Genomic DNA, 18,642 nt, shown 5'->3' with positions numbered 1-18,642 from the left:
TGTCCTGCCAACACAATACACACACCACTGTCCTGCCAACACACTACATACACCACTGTCCTGCCAACACACTACACACACACTGTCCTGCCAACACACTACACAAACCACTGTCCTGCCAACACACTACACACACCACTGTCCTGCCAACACACTACATACACCACTGTCCTGCCAACACACTACATACACCACTGTCCTGCCAACACAATACATATACCACTGTCCTGCCAACACACTACACACACCACTGTCCTGCCAACACAATACATAAACCTCTGTCCTGCCAACACACTACACAAACCACTGTCCTGCCAACACAATACACAAACCACTGTCCTGCCAACACAATACATATACCACTGTCCTGCCAACACACTACACACACCACTGTCCTGCCAACACAATACATACACCACTGTCCTGCCAACACACTACACACACCACTGTCCTGCCAACACACTACACACACCACTGCCCTGCCAACACACTACACACACCACTGTCCTGCCAACACACTACACACACTGCCCTGCCAACACACTACACACACCACTGCCCTGCCAACACACTACACAAACCACTGCCCTGCCAACACACTACACACACCACTGTCCTGCCAACACACTACACACACCACTGCCCTGCCAACACACTACACAAACCACTGTCCTGCCAACACACTACACACACCACTGTCCTGCCAACACACTACACACACCACTGTCCTGCCAACACACTACACACACCACTGTCCTGCCAACACAATACATATACCGCTGTCCTGCCAACACACTACACACACCACTGCCCTGCCAACACACTACACACACCACTGTCCTGCCAACACACTACACACACCACTGCCCTGCCAACACACTACACACCACTGCCCTGCCAACTACCACACACTGTCCTAACAACACACACCACTGCCCTGCCAACACACTACACACACCACTGTCCTAACAACACACACCACTGCCCTGCCAACACACTACACAAACTACTGTCCTGCCAACACAATACATACACCACTGTCCTGCCAACACAATACATACACCACTGTCCTGCCAACACACTACACACACCACTGTCCTGCCAACACACTACACACACCACTGTCCTGCCAACACACTACACACACCACTGTCCTGCCAACACAATACATATACCACTGTCCTGCCAACACACTACACACACCACTGTCCTGCCAACACACTACACACACCACTGTCCTGCCAACACAATACATATACCACTGTCCTGCCAACACACTACACACACCACTGTCCTGCCAACACAATACATATACCAACACAATACATACCCACTGTCCTGCCAACACACTACACAAACCACTGTCCTGCCAACACACTACACAAACCACTGTCCTGCCAACACAATACACACACCACTATCCTGCCAACACACTACACACACCACTGTCCTGCCAACACACTACACACACCACTGTCCTGCCAACACAATACATATACCGCTGTCCTGCCAACACAATACACACACCACTGTCCTGCCAACACAATACATACACCACTGTCCTGCCAACACAATACATATACCACTGTCCTGCCAACACACTACACACACCACTGTCCTGCCAACACAATACATATACCACTGTCCTGCCAACACACTACACAAACCACTGTCCTGCCAACACACTACACACACCACTGTCCTGCCAACACAATACACACACCACTGTCCTGCCAACACAATACATACACCACTGTCCTGCCAACACAATACATATACCACTGTCCTGCCAACACACTACATAAACCACTGTCCTGCCAACACACTACACACACCACTGTCCTGCCAACACAATACATATACCACTGTCCTGCCAACACACTACACAAACCACTGTCCTGCCAACACACTACACACACCACTGTCCTGCCAACACACTACACAAACCACTGTCCTGCCAACACACTACACACACCACTGTCCTGCCAACACACTACATACACCACTGTCCTGCCAACACACTACACAAACCACTGTCCTGCCAACACACTACACAAACCACTGTCCTGCCAACACACTACACAAACCACTGTCCTGCCAACACACTACACACACCACTGTCCTGCCAACACAATACATATACCGCTGTCCTGCCAACACACTACACACACCACTGTCCTGCCAACACAATACATATACCACTGTCCTGCCAACACAATACACACACCACTGTCCTGCCAACACAATACATATACCACTGTCCTGCAACACACTACACACACCACTGTCCTGCCAACACACTACACAAACCACTGTCCTGCCAACACACTACACACACCACTGTCCTGCCAACACAATACATATACCACTGTCCTGCCAACATACTACACACACCACTGTCCTGCCAACACACTACACACACCACTGTCCTGCCAACACACTACATACACCACTGTCCTGCCAACACACTACACACACCACTGTCCTGCCAACACACTACACACACCACTGTCCTGCCAACACACTACACAAACCACTGTCCTGCCAACACACTACACACACCACTGTCCTGCCAACACACTACACACACCACTGTCCTGCCAACACACTACACAAACCACTGTCCTGCCAACACACTACACAAACCACTGTCCTGCCAACACACTACACACACCACTGTCCTGCCAACACACTACATACACCACTGTCCTGCCAACACACTACATACACCACTGTCCTGCCAACACAATACATATACCACTGTCCTGCCAACACACTACACACACCACTGTCCTGCCAACACAATACATATACCTCTGTCCTGCCAACACACTACACAAACCACTGTCCTGCCAACACAATACACAAACCACTGTCCTGCCAACACACTACACAAACCACTGTCCTGCCAACACACTACACACACCACTGTCCTGCCAACACAATACATACACCGCTGTCCTGCCAACACACTACACACACCACTGTCCTGCCAACACACTACACAAACCACTGTCCTGTCAACACACTACACAAACCACTGTCCTGCCAACACACTACACACACCACTGTCCTGCCAACACAATACATACACCGCTGTCCTGCCAACACACTACACACACCACTGTCCTGCCAACACAATACACACACCAGTGTCCTGTCAAAGAAAGGCACAGAGTTAAACAAAAGAGAGGCTTTGTAGTGTAATCTCCCCACTTTGTGCACCTCACTGCCCTGCCAGAGTGAGGATGGGAACTACTATAGACCCCTCTATGAGAGATACAAATCAAATCAAATTGTATTTGTCACATGCGCCGGTGTAGACCAGGTGTAGACCAGGTGTAGACCTTGCAATGAAAAGCTTACTTACCATCCCTTAACCAACAATGCAGTTTTAAGAAATAAGATACAGTTCCAGATCTGTATTCTCTTGTACTGCCTTGGTTACCTTCTGCTTTACTTGACTCTATTATACTGTACAACATAAAGGTTAGGCTATTAGTGACAGCCATCTCTCCTTGTCCTGTAGTGTCAGACAGTCCGTTCCCTAAAGAGGCCTTCTCCATCGGGGAGGAGGAGGAGCAGGAGAGGGAGAACACGGTGGAGGGCCCTCCTGAGATGGAGGATGTAGATGAGTGCCAGGTTTACCAGGGAACACTATGCCACCACAGGTGTATCAACACCCCTGGCTCCTTCAGGTGTGCCTGCTACCCTGGCTATGTACTGCAGAAGGACGCGGTCAGCTGTGTGCCAGGTAAAGGAAAACTACTCTTAGGTTGTTAGAGTATGTCAGACCATGCACTGTACTCTACAGTACTCCACAACACAATACTGTATGTGCAAGACCACATAGCTATTAGCCTGGTTGCCTGTCAGTTTGGGCCTTGAATAACGGCACACAGTAGCCTTAATTGGCAATACGATGACAAGTTGGATAAAAAAGATTTGCTCCCAGGCTAATAACTAAAGTATAGAACAGTTATGTTTAACTACATAAAACCAGTGAAGGATGACTGATTCCAGAGTGTAGTACCTTTGTGCCAAACCATTCTTCACAGCCACTCTCTCAACAGTATGATTAACAGCCTTCTGTGTTTTCAGACTCCTGCCGGACTCTATCTGTCCATATTTGTCCACACTTCTGACAGCATATGATTTTCCTTGCTTCCTGCCTACTGTCTCTGATTCCGACTGATAATTGTTATTCAGATCTCATTTCTACATTTTTTATTGTAATTTCTTTGTGTACTTTTTACCCATTTTTATCCCCAATTGGTAGTTACAGTCTTGTCCTATCGCTGCGACTCCCGTGCGGACTTAGGAGAAGTGAAGGTCAAGAGCCGCACCAATGTGTCAGAGGAAACCCTGTACAGCTGGCGACCGGGGCCAGCGTGCATGCGCCCGGCCGCCACAAGGAGTCGCTAGAGCGTGATGGGACAAGGACATCCCAGCTGGCCAAACCCTCCCTAACCCGGACGACGCTGGGCCAATTGTGCGCCTCCTCATATGTCTCCCGGTCGCGGCCGGCTGCGACACAGCCTTTGGATCGAACCCGGATCTGTAGTAACACCTCTAGCAATGATCAGTGCCATAGACCGCTGCGCCACCCGGGAGGCCCCCAGATCTCATACTGTTTTGATAAAGCCTTTCTTCACAGTTCAGTAGCCTTCAGTAGCCTTCATACATTTAGACTAGTAAATACAGTATGTTCAGGTATTTCCAACCTACTCTAGGCTACTGTAAGTGTGCCATACATTTATCGAATGGGGCTTTCACCAGCACAAGCCTGTCTCAACAGGAATCTAATGTGAGACCTACTTTACAGAAAGGTGCAGTGAGTCTGCAGGCTGATAAAAACACAGGTTTGTCTGCAGGCCAAGCCTTTTCCTGTCGTGCCTCAACTCTCTGTCTCTAAGGGAACTTTCATCTGTGCCCTGTTGCCGCCTAGCCTCATATCTGTGGATAAATTGAAGGCATTTCACAGCTCTCTCTTTAACCACCAAGACAGGATGACTGGGCGGTTTGTTGGTTATACTGTTTAATTAGTACTTTCCGTGATGAGTTTATTTCTGTTTTCACAGAGACGGTGGATGAAGAGAACAAGTTGAGAGAGGATGACAGGCCAGAGGTTGAGGCTACCTCCACCACTCCAACCTCTGTTAACCCCTGTGAGGGTGGGTAGAACCTGACAGTAGGCCAGAGTGGTGCCTATCTACTGTAGACCTGGCAGACCACATGAACTGTGTTTTCATACCTTAAAATCAGTCATTAGTCTTGATAGAAGAACCCAAATGCATGTCTGGAATCAGTGTGTGGAAGGAGTCCCATTATGATGGCGCGACAGCATTAGAGGAACCATAGTGGAACAGAATATTTGGTACGGAATAGAAAGGTAAATGAAGACACCCATTAGTACCCTAAGAGAGCACAAAGCCTAGAACATTTTCAGTCATGCACCCTTCTAGTATAATTCATGTCACATTCCTTCGCATGACAGATGTTTCCTCCTTCAGTTAAATACTTGAACCGCCTTTGTCCATTTTAGTTATGTTTGACCCATTGTACTTCTAAATGTCACATACAAGTTTTAAGATTGCATCAAAGGCCACAAAGCTCCTGTGTGTATTGCGAAGTATCCAGCCATCCCCATGTAGTCCAGTATAGTATGTTAGTGGGGGTCTCCTCAGGGTGTGTGTGTTTGGCTCCATAATTCCAGGGTGGGGATCCCGTTCCATTGGGACGCAGGAGGAAATACAATCCGAACAGGTCAGGGGTCAAAGTGGAAACAGGAAATGAGTACACAGGGATACAGTAAATCACACAGAGGTTATATAACACACACACAGGGCTGGCCCCCTGTGACGTATGTCACCTTGACTACTGTTGTGTTGTGGTGTGTTTTGGTGTGCCCCTCTGAGCAGGAAATGGCCTCTGTATGCAACAGTGCTCCTCAGTGGCTGGTAGACCTGGCTGCTCATGTTTCCCTGGATTCTCTCTGATGGCTGACGGACAATCCTGTGAAGGTAAGAAAAAAGAAACACACGCACACACACACACACGCACACACACACACACACACCAGCTCAGTATTTCAGCAGTTCCAGTCGTGCAGAGTCTCTGAATGGCTGTCACTGACTCCAGTCTCTCCTCAGTCTCCCCCCAGTGCCCCTGGAGCAGAGTAGAGCTGCTCTCGGTGTACCAGATTAGACACGGTCATCGTAATTGTTTAAAGCTATTCTAATAAATGCAACAGTTGGACAATGAATGAAGATATTGACTGAATTATAGCTCAAAAAAACATTGAATTGGCACGGACATAATGAATGGAATTCCGGTGTTAAATGTTTTGTCAAATGTCACTTTTTTTCTTATAATGCACTCATATATACCTTACCAGTCACAACTTTGGACATATCTACTCATTCCAGGGTTTTTATTTATTTTGAGTATTTTCTACATTGTAGAGTAATAGTGAAGATATCAAAACTATGAAATAACACATATGGAATCATGTAATAACCAAAAAAGTGTTAAACAAATCAATATATATTTCATATTTGAGATTCTTAAAATAAGCCACCCTTTGCCTTGATGACAGCTTTGCTCACTCTTGGCATTCTCTCAACCAGCTTCATGAGGAATGCTTTTCCAACAGTCTTGAAGGAGTTCTGAGCACTTGTTGGCTGCTTTTCTTTCACTCTGCGGTCCAACTCATCCCAAACCATCTCAATTGGTTTGAGGTCGGGTGATTGTGGAGGCCAGGTCATCTGATGCAGCACTCCATCACTCTCCTTCTTGGTCAAATAGCCCTTACACAGCCTGGAGTTGTGTTGAGTCATTGTCCTGTTGGAAAACAAATTATGTTTGTGTTTGATGTATTTGATACCATTCTACTCATCCTGCTCCAGCCATTACCATAAACCCATCCTCCCCAATTAGGTGCCACCAACCTCATGTGACTTTAAAATTAAATGTGCCTTATTTGCATATACACTGGGTGTATTTGTATACAATAATACATTAATATAAAGGAGTGGGCTGCAACCACCAAAAACTTGTCTCTAGGCCTACCTGCGCTCTACTGCCTCGCTAATTATTAATTACCATTGTTATCATGTTCTCTTGCCTGATTCAACAAGTGTGTCAAGAAGGATACCCATGCAATTTAAAATCACAACTCTTGGCTCTAGATTACACCTATGTAAGAATGTTGTTCATTGACTACAGCTCAGCATTCAACACCATAGTACCCTCCAAGCTCATCATTAAGCTTGAGGCCCTGGGTCTCAACCCCTCCCTGTGCAACTGGGTCCTGGACATCCTGACCGGACGCCCCCAGGTGATGAAAGTAGGGAACAACATCCCCACTTCGCTGATCCTCAACACTGGGGCCCCACAAGGGTGCGTACATAGCAACCTCCTGTACTCCCTGTTCATCCATGACTGTGTGGCCATGCACGCCTCCAACTCAATCATCAAGTTTGTGGACTACACAACAGTAGTAGGCTTGATTACCAACAACGACGAGACTGCCTACAGGGAGGAGGTGAGGGCCCTTGGAGTGTGGTGTCAGGAAAACAACCTCTCACTCAACGTCAACAAAACAAAGGAGATGATCGTGGACTTCAGGAAACAGCAGAGGGAGCACCCCCCTATCCACATCGACGGGACAGTAGTGGAGAAGGTGGAAAGTTTTAAGTTCCTCGGCATACACATCACAGAGAAACTGAAATGGTCCACCCACAGAGACAGCATGGTGAAGAAGGCGCAACAGCGCCTCTTCAACCTCAGGAGGCTGAGGAAATTGGTTTTGTTACCTAAAACCTCACAAACTTTTACAGATGCATTATCGAGAGCATCCTGTCGGGCAGTATCACCGCCTGGTATGGCAACTGCAACGCCCAAAACCGTAAGGCTCTCCAGAGGGTAGTGAGGTCTGCCTAACGTATCACCGGGGGCAAACTACCTGTCTTCCAGGACACCTACAGCACCAGATGTCACAGGAAGGCCAAAAATATCATCAAGGACAACAGTCACTGCCTGTTCACCCTGCTATCATCCAGAAGATGCATTAAAGCTGGTACCGAGAGACTGAAAAACAGCTTCTATCTCAAGGCAATCAGACTGCTATAGAGCCATTACTAACACAGAGAGGCTGCTGCCTACATACTGACTTGAAATCATTGTCCACTTTAATAAATGGATCACTAGTCACTTTAATAATATTTACATATATTGCCTTTCTCATCACATATGTATATACTGTATCTTATATATACCATCTATTGCATCTTGCCTATGCTGCTCGGTCATTACTCATCCATATATTTATATGTATACATTCTTATTTCATCCCTTTACTTAGATTTGTGTATATTAGGTCGTTTTTGTGGAATTGTTAGATTACATGTTAGATATTACGACACTGTCGGAACTAGAAGCACAAGCATTTCGTGACACTCGCAATAACGTCTGCTAACCATGTGAATGTGACCAATAACATCTGCTAACCATGTGAATGTGACCAATAACATCTGTTAATCATGTGTGTGACCAATAACATCTGCTAACCATGTGTATTTGACCAATAACATCTGTTAATCATGTGTATTTGACCAATAACATCTGCTAACCATGTGAATGTGACCAATAACATCTGTTAATCATGTGTGTGACCAATAACATCTGTTAATCATGTGTGTGACCAATAACATCTGCTAACCATGTGTATGTGACCAATAACATCTGCTAACCAATAACATCTGCTAATCATGTGAATGTGACCAATAACATCTGTTATGTAATCAATCATGTGTGTGACCAATAACATCTGTTAATCATGTGTATGTGACCAATAACATCTGCTAACCATGTGTGACCATGTGACCAATAACATCATGTGTAATCATGTGTGTGACCAATAACATCTGTTAACCAATCATGTGTGTGTGACCAATAACATCTGCTGTGTAACCAATAACATCTGTGTATGTGACCAATAACATCTGCTAACCATGTGTATGTGACCAATAACATCTGCTAACCATGTGTATGTGAACCATGTGTATGTGACCACATCTGCTAACCATGTGTGATGTGACCAATAACATCTGCCATAACCATGTGAATGTAACCAATAACATCTGTGTATGTGACCAATAACATGTGTATGTGACCAATAACATAAACCATCATCTGCTAACCATGTGAATGTGACCAATAACATCTGCTAACCATGTGTATGTGACCAATAACCATGTGAATAACATCTGTGACCAATAACATCTGCTAACCATGTGAATGTGACCAATAACATCTGTTAATCATGTGTATGTGACCAATAACATCTGTTAATCATGTTTATGTGACCAATAACATCTGTTAATCATGTGTATGTGACCAATAACATCTGCTAACCATGTGTATGTGACCAATAACATCTGCTAACCATGTGAATGTGACCAATAACATCTGTTAATCATGTGTGTGACCAATAACATCTGTTAATCATGTGTATGTGACCAATAACATCTGCTAACCATGTGTATGTGACCAATAACATCTGCTAACCATGTGAATGTGACCAATAACATCTGTTAATCATGTGTATGTGACCAATAACATCTGTTAATCATGTGTATGTGACCAATAACATCTGCTAACCATGTATGTGACCAATAACATCTGCTAACCATGTGTATGTGACCAATAACATCTGTTAATCATGTGATGTGACTAACCAACCATGTGTATGTGACCAATAACATCTGCTAACCATGTGTATGTGACCAATAACATCTGTTAATCATGTGTGTGACCAATAACATCTGTTAATCATGTGTGTGACCAATAACATCTGCTAACCATGTGCATGTGACCAATAACATCTGCATGTGAATGTGACCAATAACATCTGCTAACCATGTGTGTGACCAATAACATCTGCTAACCATGTGTACCAATAACATCTGTGACCAATAACATCTGCTAACCATGTGTATGTGACCAATAACATCTGCTAACCATGTGTATGTGACCAATAACATCTGCTAACCATGTGTATGTGACCAATAACATCTGCTAACCATGTGTATGTGACCAATAACATCTGCTAACCATGTGTATGTGACCAATAACATCTGCTAACCATGTGTATGTGACCAATAACATCTGCTAACCATGTGTATGTGACCAATAACATCTGCTAACCATGTGTATGTGACCAATCTAACATCTAACATCTGCTAACCATGTGTATGTGACCAATAACATCTGCTAACCATGTAACATCTGCTAACCATGTGAATGTAACCAATAACATCTGCTAACCATGTGAATGTGAACCAATAACATCTGCTAACCATGTGAAACCCATCTGTGTGTATGTGACCAATAACATCTGTTAATCATGTGTATGTGACCAATAACATCTGCTAACCATGTGTATGTGACCATGTGTATGTGAACATCTGCTAACCATGTGTATGTGACCAATAACATCTGCTAACCATGTGTATGTGACTAATAACATCTGCTAACCATGTGTATGTGACCAATAACATCTGCTAACCATGTGACTAATAACATCTGCTAACCATGTATGTGACCAATAACATCTGCTAACCATGTGAATGTAACCAATAACATCTGCTAACCATGTGAATGTGACCAATAACATCTGCTAACCATGTGTATGTGACCAATAACATCTGCTAACCATGTGTATGTGACCAATAACATCTGCTAACCATGTGTGTGACCAGTAAACTGTGATGTGAGATCAGACATAATATCACTATCATCCCAGTTTTCCTGTTTGGAAAGATGCTTTTATTTCAGCGCATCTAATTTGTAAACCTTTAAACTTTATTAAAACATACCTTTTTTTCAATTGCACAAACATCAACACCCAGAAAAATAAAATTTGCTTTCTTCTCTTTCTTGTGACGTAACTGCCGAGACGATGCGTTAAATCCCAGACGAAACGTTTGTGTTTTTATAGAGGCAACAGAATGCCTATGTATTCCATTGAGCCCATTTCAGCCATTACCAGAGCGTGTTTGGCAGGTCATTACAAAGGTTTCCCTGGTCATTACATTAACGGGAACACACTAACAGGTCATTACATTAACGGGAACACACTAACAGGTGGACACCTAACAGGTGGACAGAGCATGCATGCACATTGCTGACCAGAGGACTAATTCCCTTTCTCACAGTGACATTGAAAGGTCCTCAGGTGGACAGAGCATGCATGCACATTGCTGACCAGAGGACTGATTCCCTTTCTCACAGTGACATTGGAAGGTCCTCAGGTGGACAGAGCATGCATGCACATTGCTGACCAGAGGACTAATTCCCTTTCTCACAGTGACATTGGAAGGTCCTCAGGTGGACAGAGCATGCATGCACATTGCTGACCAGAGGACTAATTCCTTTTCTCACAGTGACATTGGAAGGTCCTCAGGTGGACAGAGCATGCATGCACATTGCTGACCAGAGGACCAATTCCCTTTCTCACAGTGACATTGGAAGGTCCTCAGGTGGACAGTGCATGCATGCACATTGCTGACCAGAGGACTAATTCCCTTTCTCACAGTGACATTGGAAGGTCCTCAGGTGGACAGAGCATGCATGCACATTGCTGACCAGAGGACTAATTCCCTTTCTCACAGTGACATTGGAAGGTCCTCAGGTGGACAGAGCATGCATGCACATTGCTGACCAGAGGACTAATTCCCTTTCTCACAGTGACATTGGAAGGTCCTCAGGTGGACAGAGCATGCATGCACATTGCTGACCAGAGGACTAATTCCCTTTCTCACAGTGACATTGGAAGGTCCTCAGGTGGACAGAGCATGCATGCTCATTGCTGACCAGAGGACTAATTCCCTTTCTCACAGTGACATTGGAGGCGAAGACACCATGCTGCAGACTAACAGAGCCTTATACTTGGAGGCAGGCTCCACTATGTGATTAAATGTGTTTCTATCTTTGTGATCTCACACTGTCCCTACAGTACTACACGCCACACACGTCTACTAGTTGAGACAATATGGGTTGTATGGTTGTTACCATGAAGCTGATTAGTGAGCTACTGTATCTGTTGAAGTAATCTCGTAGAAAAGCATATGTTACGCCACCCTTGTTAGAGATTGCTCGGATTCCATATTGAAGGGATAAGCCATCGCTTCTAGCAGACTGAGACTTCCTGCTTGGTGGCAGTGGATTGTTCTGTTGTGACATGGTGGTGCAGTGTTTTGACAGATCTCTCATTGTGTGAGACTTACACCCTGTGGCTGTGCCCCCAATCCCTTCCCTCTGTGGAGGCCAGGCTGCTTTAATCTATTTGGGACTGCCCCTGTGTTACACCATGAATTTAACAGGACTAGGGGCGACTAGGGTATTCCAATGTGTTTACTTTCCCCCTCTATTTCTCACTTACTCTGATGTACCCTTTCCATCCCATTCCCCTCTCTCTCCATCTTGTCTCATGCTTTCATTCTCTCTTTTTGCTTTTGTATCTCCCCTCCTACACTCTTGGTTTCTCTCTCGATGTCTGTCTTGGTGTCTCCCTTGGTATCTCTCTCGGTGTCTCTCTCGGTGTCTCTCTCGGTGTCTGTATTGGTTTCTCTCTCGGTGTCTCCCTTGGTATCTCCTCTCTGTGTCTCTCTCGGTTTCACCCTTGGTTTCACCCTTGGTGTCTCTCTTGGTGTCTCTCTCGGTGTCTCTCTTGGTGTCTCTCTTGGTTTCTCTCTCGGTGTCTGTCTTGGTATCTCTCTCGGTGTCTCTCGGTTTCACCCTTGGTTTCACTCTTGGTGTCTCTCTCGGTGTCTCTCTTGGTGTCTCTCTCGGTTTCACCCTTGGTGTCTTTCTCGGTGTCTCTTGGTGTCTCTCTCGGTGTCTCTCTCTGTGTCTTTCGGTTTCACCCTTGGTTTCTCTCTCGGTGTCTGTCTTGGTTTCTTGGTTTCTCTCTCGGTGTCTGTCTTTGTTTCTTGGTTTCTCTCTCGGTGTCTGTCTTGGTTTCTCTCTCGGTGTCTCTCGGTTTCACCCTTGGTTTCACTCTTGGTTTCTCTCTCGGTGTCTCTCTTGGTGTCTCTCTCGGTGTCTCTCTTGGTTTCTCTCCACCTCTCTCTCCTTTCACACAGATATCAATGAGTGTTTGATGTCCACTCATACCTGTCAGATGAATGAGAGATGTGTGAACACGGCTGGTAGTTTTGTGTGTCAGATCACCTGTTCTCTGGGATACCAGATCAACAACGACGTCTGTGAAGGTATGGAGACAGAACAGTAGCTGCAAACTGTACAACACCCAAATCATTCACTCTCCAGTAGACCCATGTATAGTTGTAACTAGTAGCAACACAACAACTGGTGTGTATTAATTTGACCTTTCACAATGTGAGGAAAGCACATTGTAAAACTAAACAATCACAGTTGCCACCCATGGGAGTGACTACGAGTCAGAGATTGGGAGCTGCCAATTAGATCTTGAACCATGCTTCATGTAAGCTACAGTACAGTAATGACACCATTTTTTAACTGGCCACACGAACAAGTCTATTTGATGCTGAATATGATTATAAACAAGATATTAGCATTAGGTTTTGCCTGCTATGAAAATCTCACTTGACGTGTGTTTATGTCGGTGGAGAATGTACAATGCTCCAACCCAAAAAGAAACCTCACAGCCTTCATCATTATTTCCATTGCCCACACTTGGCAAAATACGCTAACTGTGGGCTCTTATCCACAGCCAGTGTGCTCTGAGATAGAGCTATGAGATGAGCAAGTTGTTAAAGTCCTGTTGTTGACTACTGGAAGGAAATGGAGAGAGAGATGGGTCTCTGCTCTTGTTGAGGATGTCAGAGTAGGGACTACAGCTGCTCTGTTAGAGGGTGTTAGAGTAGCGACTACAGCTGTTCTGGTAGAGGGTGTTAGAGTAGGGACTACAGCTGCTCTGTTAGAGGGTGTTAGAGTAGGGACTACAGCTGCTCTGGTAGAGGGTGTTAGAGTAGAGACTACAGCTGCTCTGTTAGAGGGTGTTAGAGTAGGGACTACAGCTGCTCTGGTAGAGAGTGTTAGAGTAGGGACTACAGCTGCTTTGTTAGAGGGTGTTAGAGTAGGGACTACAGCTGCTCTGGTAGAGGATGTTAGAGTAGGGACTACAGCTGCTCTGTTAGAGGGTGTTAGAGTAGGCACTACAGCTGCTCTGGTAGAGGATGTTAGAGTGGGGACTACAGCTGCTCTGGTAGAGGGTGTTAGAGTAGGGACTACAGCTGCTCTGTTAGAGGGTGTTAGAGTAGGGACTACAGCTGCTCTGTTAGAGGGTGTTAGAGTAGCGACTACAGCTGTTCTGGTAGAGGGTGTTAGAGTAGGGACTACAGCTGCTCTGTTAGAGGGTGTTAGAGTAGGGACTACAGCTGCTCTGGTAGAGGGTGTTAGAGTAGGGACTAAAGCTGTTCTGGTAGGGGATGTTAGAGTGGGGACTACAGCTGCTCTGGTAGAGGGTGTTAGAGTAGGGACTACAGCTGCTCTGTTAGAGGGTGTTAGAGTAGGGACTACAGCTGCTCTGGTAGAGGGTGTTAGAGTAGGGACTACAGCTGCTCTGTTAGAGGGTGTTAGAGTAGGGACTACAGCTGCTCTGGTAGAGGGTGTTAGAGTAGGGACTACAGCTGCTCTGTTAGAGGGTGTTAGAGTAGGGACTACAGCTGCTCTGTTAGAGGGTGTTAGAGTAGGGACTACAGCTGCTCTGTTAGAGGGTGTTAGAGTAGGGACTACAGCTGCTCTGGTAGAGGGTGTTAGAGTAGGGACTACAGCTGCTCTGGTAGAGGGTGTTAGAGTAGGGACTACAGCTGCTCTGTTAGAGGGTGTTAGAGTAGGGACTACAGCTGCTCTGGTAGAGGGTGTTAGAGTAGGGACTACAGCTGCTCTGTTAGAGGGTGTTAGAGTAGGGACTACAGCTGCTCTGGTAGAGGTGTTAGAGTAGGGACTACAGCTGCTCTGTTAGAGGGTGTTAGAGTAGGGACTACAGCTGCTCTGGTAGAGGGTGTTAGAGTAGGGACTACAGCTGCTCTGGTAGAGGGTGTTAGAGTAGGGACTACAGCTGCTCTGTTAGAGGGTGTTAGAGTAGGGACTACAGCTGCTCTGGTAGAGGGTGTTAGAGTAGGGACTACAGCTGCTCTGGTAGAGGGTGTTAGAGTAGGCACTACAGCTGCTCTGGTAGAGGGTGTTAGAGTAGGCACTACAGCTGCTCTGGTAGAGGGTGTTAGAGTAGAGGCACTACAGCTGCTCTGTTAGAGGGTGTTAGAGTAGGCACTACAGCTGCTCTGGTAGAGGATGTTAGAGTGGGGACTACAGCTGCTCTGGTAGAGGGTGTTAGAGTAGGGACTACAGCTGCTCTGTTAGAGTCGGGACTACAGCTGCTCTGTTAGAGGGTGTTAGAGTAGGGGGACTACAGCTGCTCTGTTAGAGGGTGTTAGAGTAGGGACTACAGCTGCTCTGGTAGAGGGTGTTAGAGTGGGGACTACAGCTGCTCTGGTAGAGGGTGTTAGAGTAGGGACTAAAGCTGTTCTGGTAGGGGATGTTAGAGTGGGGACTACAGCTGCTCTGGTAGAGGGTGTTAGAGTAGGGACTACAGCTGCTCTGTTAGAGAGTGTTAGAGTAGGGACTACAGCTGCTCTGGTAGAGGGTGTTAGAGTAGGGACTACAGCTGCTCTGTTAGAGGGTGTTAGAGTAGGGACTACAGCTGCTCTGGTAGAGGGTGTTAGAGTAGGGACTACAGCTGCTCTGTTAGAGGGTGTTAGAGTAGGGACTACAGCTGCTCTGTTAGAGGGTGTTAGAGTAGGGACTACAGCTGCTCTGTTAGAGGGTGTTAGAGTAGGGACTACAGCTGCTCTGGTAGAGGGTGTTAGAGTAGGGACTACAGCTGCTCTGGTAGAGGGTGTTAGAGTAGGGACTACAGCTGCTCTGTTAGAGGGTGTTAGAGTAGGGACTACAGCTGCTCTGGTAGAGGGTGTTAGAGTAGGGACTACAGCTGCTCTGGTAGAGGGTGTTAGAGTAGGGACTACAGCTGCTCTGGTAGAGGGTGTTAGAGTAGGGACTACAGCTGCTCTGTTAGAGGGTGTTAGAGTAGGGACTACAGCTGCTCTGTTAGAGGGTGTTAGAGTAGGGACTACAGCTGCTCTGGTAGAGGGTGTTAGAGTAGGGACTACAGCTGCTCTGTTCGAGGGTGTTAGAGTAGGCACTACAGCTGCTCTGGTAGAGGGTGTTAGAGTAGGCACTACAGCTGCTCTGGTAGAGGGTGTTAGAGTAGAGGCACTACAGCTGCTCTGTTAGAGGGTGTTAGAGTAGAGGCACTACAGCTGCTCTGGTAGAGGGTGTTAGAGTAGGGACTACAGCTGCTCTGTTAGAGGATGTTAGAGTAGGGACTACAGCTGCTCTGTTAGAGGGTGTTAGAGTAGAGGCACTACAGCTGCTCTGTTAGAGGGTGTTAGAGTAGGGACTACAGCTGCTCTGTTAGAGGGTGTTAGAGTAGGGACTACAGCTGCTCTGTTAGAGGATGTTAGAGTAGGGACTACAGCTGCTCTGTTAGAGGGTGTTAGAGTAGGGACTACAGCTGCTCTGTTAGAGGGTGTTAGAGTAGGGACTACAGCTGCTCTGTTCGAGGGTGTTAGAGTAGGCACTACAGCTGCTCTGGTAGAGGGTGTTAGAGTAGGCACTACAGCTGCTCTGGTAGAGGGTGTTAGAGTAGAGGCACTACAGCTGCTCTGTTAGAGGGTGTTAGAGTAGGGACTACAGCTGCTCTGTTAGAGGGTGTTAGAGTAGGGACTACAGCTGCTCTGTTAGAGGATGTTAGAGTAGGGACTACAGCTGCTCTGTTAGAGGGTGTTAGAGTAGGGACTACAGCTGCTCTGTTCGAGGGTGTTAGAGTAGGGACTACAGCTGCTCTGGGCTTCAATGGAAATGAAACTCGCAAAGCAGTGAGTCAACCAAATGAGTATTTAAACACGGTGCTCATAACTGCTGCCACTTCTGTCGGCTGGTTGGAGTGTGGGATGGAGACTGTGTTGTTATGTTTCTACTCCTCTTTCAATTCCCTGCCCAATTACTTCACATCAATTAAACTCCCCTCTCATCGACTGAAGTCCCCTCCCCTCCTCTCCTCACTGCTTACTCCATGAGTTGATTGTCTTCCCCAATTTCTTATCCAATAATTGCTGTCCCTGCTTGGGTAGAGTGAACTCCCTCGCCTCTGTGAGGTTGTCGAGCCAGCTCCCTCCTTGATTTGTCATGAGCCAATTACCTTCCTATAGTATTGCTTTGACTGCGACTGAGCACCCTGCCAATCTCTCACACGTTTATTCCTGTCCCTGACCGCGGTCTCTCTCTGTCTCAGTATGTCTGGGTCTGTCAGAGCTTCACTCAGTCCTGTGCCAGCCGTGCCAAGACCAGGATTGTCTTAATGTGCTAGTTGAAGCCCTGCCCTTCCCAGGGGCCAAGCTGAGGCTTTAACATGGTACATACCGTATGATGTCCCTACAGGGATCATAGAGCCTCACAGACATACAGTACATGTGGCTTCATGCACAGAGGAAGACACACACACACACACACACACACACACACACACACACACACACACACACACACACACACACACACACACACACACACACACACACACACACACACACACACACACACACACACACACACACACACACACACACACACACACACACACACACACACACAGAGAGAGAGTGAGAGAGAGAGAGAGAGAAGTTCACTCTCTGAGCCCTGTTTATGACAGATGTGATTTCTCTGCAGTGACAAGGCTGTGTACAACAGCAGATGTGTCAGGATGATTGACATCAGGGGAATCCCAGTGTAGACAGGTGAAAGAGCTGTAAAGGAGCTCTGCTCTGCGTGAACTCACTGCTCTCTACTGTCACAGATACAAGCACCAGAGAATAGGAAGACTAATGCACATAACTATGGTCTGACAGGCTGGCTCATTGGAGGTGATTCATCATGGAGAAATAAGAAGCTGTATCTGTTGTTGTGCTAATGTAATGAGGAGGATTGGTGGGGGAAACATTCCTAGGATCCTCTCTGAAGTTGGAGAATTAACATTTTTACTGTTGATTGTTTTCTTTAAAGGGGAAGGAGAGTGTATAAATAGATCTAAGTGAAATGATTTATCTGCTCTCGCTGCTGTCTCAAAGCCACAGTAACACAGTGACACCCAGTGGTTACAGTAGACATTACACTCTAACAGGCTTGCAACATATGAGTTTTACTTCTCTAAGCAACTTAATGGGATTACAATAGATTGATTACAAACTGACAATATATCACCAACCAAACATGTTTTTACATAATTTGTCATACATTAGATTTAATTTCTAATATGCATCCTGTTTATTCCTGTCTCTGTTTGCAGATGTTGATGAGTGTTTTCAGGGGACTCATAACTGTGGGCCAGGCTTTGAGTGTGTGAACAGTGAGGGCTCCTTCAGGTGTAATTCCAAACCTCGCTGCTCCATGGGCTTCACACAGGACACACATGGAAACTGCATTGGTAAGAGGGGCTTTCGGGACTAACTGGGCTGGGCAGACCTGGGCCACTGTTAA

General features: G+C 46.2%; 1 protein-coding gene across 2 annotated transcripts in view; it reads left to right on the top strand.

The window, feature by feature from the left end:
• Positions 1 to 18,642, top strand: part of LOC118359622 (fibulin-2-like) — a 54,988-nt gene that overhangs the window by 28,976 nt on the left and 7,370 nt on the right. Inside the window, exons 6-10 of one of the 2 annotated variants that reach the window (XM_052481992.1) lie at positions 3,530 to 3,754; positions 5,082 to 5,174; positions 5,922 to 6,023; positions 13,149 to 13,277; positions 18,452 to 18,589. In XM_052481992.1, coding sequence (XP_052337952.1) covers positions 3,530 to 3,754; positions 5,082 to 5,174; positions 5,922 to 6,023; positions 13,149 to 13,277; positions 18,452 to 18,589 — 687 coding nt within the window. The remainder of the gene's footprint in view (positions 1 to 3,529; positions 3,755 to 5,081; positions 5,175 to 5,921; positions 6,024 to 13,148; positions 13,278 to 18,451; positions 18,590 to 18,642) is intronic. The other variant, XM_052481993.1, reaches the window with a different exon arrangement.

Source organism: Oncorhynchus keta, chromosome 27 (assembly GCF_023373465.1).
Source record: "Oncorhynchus keta strain PuntledgeMale-10-30-2019 chromosome 27, Oket_V2, whole genome shotgun sequence".
In the NCBI taxonomy this organism is placed as follows: Eukaryota; Metazoa; Chordata; class Actinopteri; order Salmoniformes; family Salmonidae; genus Oncorhynchus; species Oncorhynchus keta.
This window is presented reverse-complemented; position numbering and strand designations above follow the sequence as displayed.